General features: G+C 43.4%; 1 protein-coding gene across 2 annotated transcripts in view; it reads left to right on the top strand.

The window, feature by feature from the left end:
• Positions 1-1,056: 1,056 nt before the first annotated feature.
• Positions 1,057-8,791, top strand: part of LOC125030502 — a 19,704-nt gene continuing 11,969 nt past the window's right edge. The window contains exon 1 of one of the 2 annotated variants that reach the window (XM_047620556.1): positions 1,057-1,138. In XM_047620556.1, coding sequence (XP_047476512.1) covers positions 1,135-1,138 — 4 coding nt within the window. In that variant the 5' untranslated portion in view covers positions 1,057-1,134. The remainder of the gene's footprint in view (positions 1,139-8,791) is intronic. The other variant, XM_047620555.1, reaches the window with a different exon arrangement.

The raw sequence follows: 8,791 nt of genomic DNA, 5'->3' as shown, positions 1-8,791 counted from the left end.
TAAGTTTAGAATAGGGAAGGTTAGTACGTAAAAATCATATATTATGTGTATATATATATATATACACATATGTGTGTTTACATATGTATGTGTATATGTATATATATATATATATATATATGTATACACACACACATATATATACATATATACTTATGTTTGTGCATGTACATATGGGCCGATGTAAAGTACATTTCTATCATATTCATCTACCTATCTATCTGGCTGAATGGCTGTGTGGGTGGATGGGTGGCTATCTGCCGATCTATCTATCTATCCATCTGTCAATCTCTCTATATGTCTATCTATTTATCTATCTCTCTAGCTATCTGTATACAGATAGTGTGTGTGTGTGTGTGTGTGTGTGTGTGTGTGTGTGTGTGTGTGTGTGTGTGCCTGCACACACGCGCATACACAAGCAGAAATGCAAACAGCACACAAATAATATTCCAAATGCTAGATTCTTGTGACAGTTCCTGTGCTCGTCTGTACTAGTGACACAACATTCGTTTTCTGTCACGTCAAGCTTTAACAAGTCATGAGAAGCTATTTCGGGTCCGACACTTCTGCTCTGCTGTGGTTCACTGGCGTGGCTACAGCGAGCCCGAACCTCAGCTGGAGAATTGCCAAGGCGATCCTCAAGTGCAGCCAATTTTCACGTGTTATACTTTTTGAGGTACTTTGCTTTACTGACGCAATCTAGTTTCCTGCGAGGTTTTCTGATTGGTCATCTCTTTTATTTTTTGCTGTCATTTGCTCCTTGCGAGTTCCCGGCGATGTAGCTCCCTTGTCTGTGACATCCCTGAGCTGTCACTCCTTGCCAGATGTCAATCAACTCTTCACTAGCTTAGAGCCTGGTTTTTAGTCCGTAATAAAGAGAAAGTAAGCAATGTCACCCTTTTTATTGTACACCACCAGTAAGTTAGAATCATATATCTTCGGGAAAAGTCGCCTTTGCCTCCAAATCATAACGCAAAACCACGAAATTTCAAAGGAATTGCGATGGGTCTGCGCGCGCAAGGGCCTCCGCTCGTCCTGGGCGGGACCGGTATATAAGGGAGGCCGCAGCAGCCGGGGTGGTGGTGCTGCCGGTGTGCTGTGTTTCGATTGTTCTCTCCTCGCAAGTTACTCAAGATGGGTAAGATTTTATTTTATGGTTTCATTTCATGCAGGTGTTATTTCCATTTGGAATATGCTGAAATACGCTTGCTGTTTCTGTTCGTTTACATTTGGTTTGTTCCGTTTTTTTTTTTTTTTTTTTTTCTTTTGAGAGGGTGGGGATAATTCCTGATAATACAAATAAATAAATAATCATTATTTTTTGTGTAAAACGGCTTTGTTTGCTAATATTCGACAATGGGCGGTCTCCCATGACGGATACCTCGATTCAACCATGATCATCCATTTTACACCAACCTGATAACCTTGGTAAATCAGTTTTATAAAAGAGAGAACACGCAATGATTATCAGTCGAGCGCTGGAATAAAAATCCTTCAAGTAGCCAAAAACGGATGAGGGAAAACCGGGTTGCACGAGAAAGCCCGGCTGCCCCGCCCGCGCCCACGACGGCGGGGGTTGAAGGTCGTAGGCGGGGTGTTGCCAAACCCAACAGATAGTCCTATGGGCAGGTCAGTTTCAGCAGCTGTACGGTCAGGGAACTGAATATTTACCTTAACGCTTTTATATTTGAATAAGTTTAAAACAGGAAGTCGGAACAGTAGTGTTTTTGAATGCTTCCGACGAGGGAAAAGCGAGAGACCGAAGTGGAGCCGCCCACACTTAAGAAAGCAAAACACTAGAGCAGGTCTTAACGTGTTGACACTCGATTTGTTATGTACAACGAGAATTAGTTTTGCTTAGTTTTTTAGTTTGTTTGTTTGTTTTTCTCTCTTTTTTTTTTTTTTCTTCTTTAAGCCGGTCGTGTTTATCTCAAGACGTTCACACACACGCACGGACGCAGTCACGAGAATACCCGCACAAATGACTCACGCAATTACTTCACAGATAACTAACGCAAATTCATTATACACATACACGACGTATACATATAACCAACATCAACGTGGCGTTTCAGGAAGTGTCGACAGCTGCGCGTGTGTATGACTCCGAGAAAAGAACATGACGATATGCGCCTGCAAATAGCCATGGCGTAAAGGTGCGCTTCTGGGAGAGCCGTCATTCCTATAGCTTATTTTCTTATTGTTTGTTATTATCCATTTTTTTCGTAAACAGTAACTTGACTGAAATCACAATTGCGTGTATGTTCTTTGTTTGTGTGTTTGTTATTCTTCGTACGTTTATTTGCTCTGCTTACGACAAGACAGCTGCAGGTCGGTCAGACACCCTTGCTGGCTGACTCACCTCCTCCACTCCCTGAGCCACCGCACGCGCGCGCAAGAAAAGGCTTTCATACAAACACATCGCGCATGAATATATAAACATACACATATGCAAATTCCAACACGTATACACACAGGGAAACATCACGCTTAAACACATATGCATGTGCCAGCATACTGCCTCATACATACAAATAAACATACCACATAAATATACATACAGGCACACTGACACACGTATAAACAAATATACATCGGCAGTCACACTCACTAACACACACAGTCACTCACTCACTCACTCACTCACTCACTCACTCACTCACTCACTCACTCACTCACTCACTCACTCACTCACACACACACACACACACACACACTCACACACACATTAATAAGCGATTAGCATATGCATAGCGCTGAATTTATATATTTTATCGGTGGCCGTGAGTCATACGATGATCGTCTCAACCTCTTGTGACTTTGAACGTCATGAGTAACGTTAGTCACAGAATTATCAAGCGGGAATCTGAATCTGGCTCTTTAAAAGATTTTCATTAAAAATTATCATGGGAATGTAATTTAACGTTTATAGTGTGTCGATTCAGCATCGTTATCATCCCCCGGCTTAGAATGCAGGCTCCTCTTTAAACATGCCACGGCTGTTCAGCAAAATGAACTCTCCGTAAGGTGTGTTGATGATGGTGTGTCGGCGGCTGTAAGGGACAACCAAGAGACTATCGTATGTCTATCGTCTTGGCAAGGAACTAGATTGTAGGCCAAAGCCAAGTCAATCAACATGAGAGGGATATAGGAATCGATGTTCCACACCGGCAAGGAATTCAGTGCTCAGTCGTATAGCTGCAAGACTATTGCTAAAATGTACAAGAGGAAAATAGAACTTGGGGAATGACCACATCCTGATTCCCAGAGTTGAGCTGCATTCGACTGTCGTGATTTCTGAAGGATAAATCACGTACATCATCACGTCTCTACGGAATGCGAAATGGTCTGGCAGTTCCGACAGCGGTAGAAATCATGTAGGGATCTGCAGTACAACCGCAGGATTTTGTAGCAAGGTCCCGCAGTATATCTCAAGGAGGCATGGCAACGAGGACCATGAGCAGTTCCCCGGACATGAGCAGTGGAGATCCTGCAACCATCGATTTAGCTGCAGACATGAGGCCGGAGGAGGAGTAGGGGGAAGGGAGGGTCTGCGTCTGCGGCTCCTCTGTCTGTGTGGTCTCGGCAGGGGCTTGGCTGGCGATGGAGGGGGGGGGGGGGGCGGTCTGGGTCATGTAGAGGTGCACCCACGACTGGATGGGCAGGTACGAGGAAAACAGCGGAAGCGGAGAGACAAAGAAATGAGGGGGAAGGCACAAACAAGGACACGAGTTAGAGGAGGAGAGAAAGTACAGATTTTATGTTCGTGGCGACCAGTTTGTGTGTGTTTGGGAATAGCTGATGAATACGAATCTTGCGGAGTGTTTGGTAGACGAGTCGTAGTCTACGATTACGTGTTTCCAACTTCTTGACTTACATGTTCTTTGTGTTATTGTAATGATAATGCTACTTAGTACAATAATTTTGATAACTTTCATTTGCTGAATATGTTAATCGTTGCTAATGATAATGATGAAAATTCTTATAATGTAAATGATTAAGAACAGAAACGGTAGTAGCAGATGATTTGTATATTTTTAATTAATGTAATTTCTGCTATGTCACGCCAAATAAGTGCCAAACCTTAAAAGTCACGGTTAACTCTTGTTCACGCATGTGTCGTAGATTGTCGTAGATGAAGAGCGCCATTGTAAAAGAAGTACAGCCTTCACTGTACAGATGAAACACGAATATATTACTTCAAAATGTTATGTCACAGACCCATCCCAGACGCCGCGGAAATCGAGCCTCCATTCGCGCACACACGATACTGAAAGCCGAAGCCTCTGACATTCCTCATTATGCTAATTCGCCGAAATGGGGGGCGAAGGTCGTGAGGTTTCAGGTCTTGTTATTCTCACCGTGGCCTTCGGAGGGCGTTCGTGACATCGGCTGATGGCGCGCGAAGGTCATACGCTATATTTCTTGAGCTTTAAATTTTTCATTGTCGGTGTCATTGTTTTTTTTTTTCTCTCTCTCTCTCTCTCTCTTTAGTTTTTAGTTTTTTTTTCATTTATCCCATCAAGTGAATTATTAGCATGTTCGTGGGGTCTTCTTTAGACTAATAAAATGATGATTGCCTTGGTAAATGGAGAGCAGTTTGATAGGCATACTTTGAAACACGCAACCTGCGATTTTCTCTTCATGTTAACAATTACTCGAGTAAATATGACGGATGGTCCAATCGCGAACTTGCGCTCTACTATGATAATTGAACACTATCAACGATATCACTTGACATTTTCCCATTTACTAAATTGAAAAAGACATGCCTCTCTTTCTCCTGAATTTTGTGAGAAAACGGAAGGGCTAAAGAGAGTTTATTTAATTGAGTCGCTTTTAATATCATCATCAAATGCTTAGATGGTGTTACATGTCCATCAAAGTGCGTTTTTCATGAGTCGCGTATGTATGTATGGATGTGTATGCATGTATATAGGCATGTGCAAACAGAACATATCTACTTAAACGAAGTAAGAGAAACACGCGTAGATAGACAAATAAGCAAGGAAGCAGAAAAAAAATCACCCATTAGATAGAAAAAAAAAAGCTCACCAGAATATTAGATCCATGTTCAATAGCCAGATGACAGCTGCAGTTCATATGAATCACCACCGGAAATAAAATGCCATTCAGTAAGATCTCGTGAATGTGTTTTTATGGCGACACATCCAGGGATTATATTACGCCGTCCCTTTTTTTCCCTTCTAACCGAGTTTTACTAGTTATTTCTCGTCTTGCCTGGATGCGTCCTACCCTGCTCGGTATCAAACACCACTCGCGGCCTCTCTCTCTCTCTCTCTCTCTCTCTCTCTCTCTCTCTCTCTCTCTCTCTCTCTCTCTCTCTCTCTCTCTCTCTCTCTCTCTCTCTCTCTCTCTCTCTCTCTCTCATTCTCTCTCTCTCTCTCTCTCTCTCTCTTTGTTATCACACACATAGAGAGAAAGAGAGAGTGAGTGAGAGAGAGAGAGAGTGAGTGAAAGAGAGAGAGAGAGAGAGTGAGTGAAAGAGAGAGAGAGAGAGAGAGAGAGAGAGAGAGAGAGAGAGATGCGAACAGCGCGCTTGTAAAACACTGAGTTCCCAGTCTCACCTTTATATCCTTGTAGATGACGTATGCCTTAAGAATTTTTAATTATCGCAACCATGGAGTATACGCTCGAAATATAAAAAATAAAAATGTGTGTGTGTGTGTGTGTGTGTGTGTGTGTGTGTGTGTGTGTGTGTGTGTGTGTGTGTGTGTGCGTGTGTACATGTGTGCGTTGTAGTGTAACCGAAGAGTGGCAGCAGCTAATGAAGAGACGAGTTAGTCAGAAAGGTCAGAAACTAGGTAATAGACTTCGAAAGGAATGGCAGCTGTGAATGAACACAAGACCTTATCAGTGCGTGTGTATAAGCGTGCGGCATGCATATATGAGTATGTGTAAATAATCCTGCGCCTTGAAATTTAATTCACTGATTTACGTGTACACTTTTCTTACTTCATTTTACATCAGAGTTTATGCATTAATATTATATCGGCAAGAGGAAAACAACACACCAAAATAAAGTCTCATGTTCACATTTCCTTATTCTGTTCTCGCCGCAGGGAGCACCGTTGCAAACAATTTCTTAAGTAGCTAAATTTGTGTCCCTTGGCAATTCTCCATCGCTTAGGCCTAAATGCTTAAGTGTCAGCGCAAGTAAGTCCCTGCCTTTGAAGAACCGCCTTTGCATAATCTGGCTGTAAACCACATCCTTACGAGAGGGGATTTCGTAAAAGTTATCAATTTCACCTGGCGTGCAGAACCGACAATATAGAAAAAAAAATTGAATACTGAAATAAATTGATAAAGAATTAAGAGGTTTCGGTCTCAGCTGCGCGAATGGAGGAGTTCCCCTTCCAGACTCCTTGTCCCTCCTACAGAGTGACCTTCAACTCCGTCCGCTGGCAGGTTGTTGTGTTGTATATGTAGGCGCGTTTGCTTGTGTTCTCGTGTTTGCTCTATATCCAAGGGAATTCACGTCCTACTGAGGTATGACTATATCGAGGAAAACGATAGCCTACTAATAAAACGCGTTAAAATTATTATGGTTATATTACAGACAAGACTCCTCGATAGATTTTGTCAGTTTTGTCATTGTATCTATTTCCATATTGGCTGAGTTTTTTTTTTTTTTCTCGAATGCTAATTTGATAATGATTGTTTCGATTGTAAAACTGGACCAAAGATAAACAGATCCACGAAATGCGTCAGTCAATGCGAATTAGGTTTCGTGAAGCCAATTTTATCCCAAAATCAATAGCTGTCTTGTGACCTGGAGAGAAGCGTTTCAAGGCATGGAGAACCTCGTCCTTTGAAGAGAATGTTTTCTTGGTTTACGTTTTATTGCGTAGATCATTGACCCCAACGCATTGCGGATTCTTATCCATTTCCTCCTTTTCTTTCGCGAAACAAGCACCATCTATTATCTGGCCGGCATCTCGGGGGCGCGCCCTCGTCCGCATAAGGCACACCACGCCTCGCAGATGCGTCTCTTTTGGAATCTCCTCCCCATCTCTACCCACACAGGTATCCTACCTTCGCCCTGAGCTACCTCTGGTTCACAGTGACATCATCCTCCCCATATAGTAATTACATATTTTCTGGTCTATTCAAGAGTTGTAGTATTGTTAATGTATTTGCCGAAGGCGTTTTCATTACTGCGATCTACCAGCGCGTAAAGATCCCCCTCTTTTGATCCATTCGGTGTCGGTAATCCTGGCACGTACGGTCGAGGCACGTCCTTCCCGCAAATATTTCTCCTTAAATTATTCTCTCTCTCTCTCTCTCTCTCTCTCTCTCTCTCTCTCTCTCTCTCTCTCTCTCTCTCTCTCTCTCTCTCTCTCTCTCTCTCTCTCTCTCTCTCTCTCTCTCTCTCTCTCTCTTTCTCTCTTTTTCTCTTTCTTTCTTCCTTCCCTAGTTTATTGTCCCTCCCTGTACATCCCCATGAAACCATCTGTCCCTCGCGACCTCTGACCTCTGGAGTAGACGTGGTTTAGCGGCCGGGCCATCTGCTACGACCCACGCCATCGCCCACGGCCAGCCCTCCCACACCCTCACGGCGGTCACGCAGATTTAGATGGCCTTTCCCTCATGAGAAGATGCTTCCTTGCCTCACACGTACTATCCTCGCTGCTTCCGACGACATTGGTTTTCATTTCTTCAGTATGTATGGAGTAGCGTTAGCTAAGGTCTTAGTTTTCCTACTATTATTGCCGGTTTGTTTGGTTCTGTATTAGTCACACGGCACGCACAGACATGAAGGAATGTTGCTGTCCTTCAGTTGCTGCGATTCTTCAGCAGATATCTACACCCATTTATCCTTCTTTCTCGTTTTCCCCTCTTCCCGTCTGTTTATGTGAGATCTCTAGCATGACGTAAATGATCTCTACATAAATCAAACTTGTCTTTCAACTTGTAACACGTGTAATTGAACAAGTTATGTATGGAAGTTTTAGGTGCCCATAGTATCCTTTCAGCTCCCAACCCTTACTTTACCCTGTGAACTAGGATATAAAAGGATGGTGCTCAGAACTTTAAAGGGGCACTTTGTTTCTGTTGAATAATGAATGTGCACAGATTCAGGAAATTCAGGCTACGTTATGGGCCCTTAGGATCCTCTATGTTACACCCATAGAATCTAGCAACCCCCTTGAGAAACTTGTTCCGTCTTGACTTCCTTCGAGTTTTACCAGTTTTGTAATTATCTTCCCGCGTTCTTCATGATTCCGGAGTGTGCGTGGCCCCTTGTTGCCACCCGTCGGAAGGTCCCCTCGAGCTCATCATCCTTAACACCAGCATTCCTTGCCTATGATGCTGTTCCTGCGTGTTTGCCCTGAGCCCCCTTAACCTCCCCGGCCTTGGCGAATCATGGAAGGGTCTCGTGACTCAAAGCATTTCCTCAGCCAGTCACAAATTGGCACGCCGTTTGTTCTTGTGCGAAGCGATGCCGTGGTGGGTGTTTTTCATTTGATTTTACTTCTCCTTTCGTGATATTCATTTTTGATCCTATTGCTCCATTTTTTCTGAGAGAGCTTTGGGGATGAAGTGGTTTACGCCTGAAATCCTCGCGTGACCTCTGCTCCTCCTCCCAAAATATCTAATTTTAGCTGTGGCTGTGGAGACACTTCCCACAAGTGCCCCGCCCCTTTTTTTCTATCGCTCCCCGCTCTCTCTCTCTCTCTCTCTCTCTCTCTCTCTCTCTCTCTCTCTCTCTCTCTCTCTCTCTCTCTCTCTCTCTCTCTCTCTCTCTCTCTCTCTCTCTATTCCTTTC

This window comes from Penaeus chinensis, chromosome 11 (genome assembly GCF_019202785.1).
Source record: "Penaeus chinensis breed Huanghai No. 1 chromosome 11, ASM1920278v2, whole genome shotgun sequence".
Classification (NCBI taxonomy): Eukaryota; Metazoa; Arthropoda; class Malacostraca; order Decapoda; family Penaeidae; genus Penaeus; species Penaeus chinensis.
The sequence above is the reverse complement of the archived record's forward strand: the minus strand, read 5'-3'. Positions and strand labels throughout refer to the sequence as shown.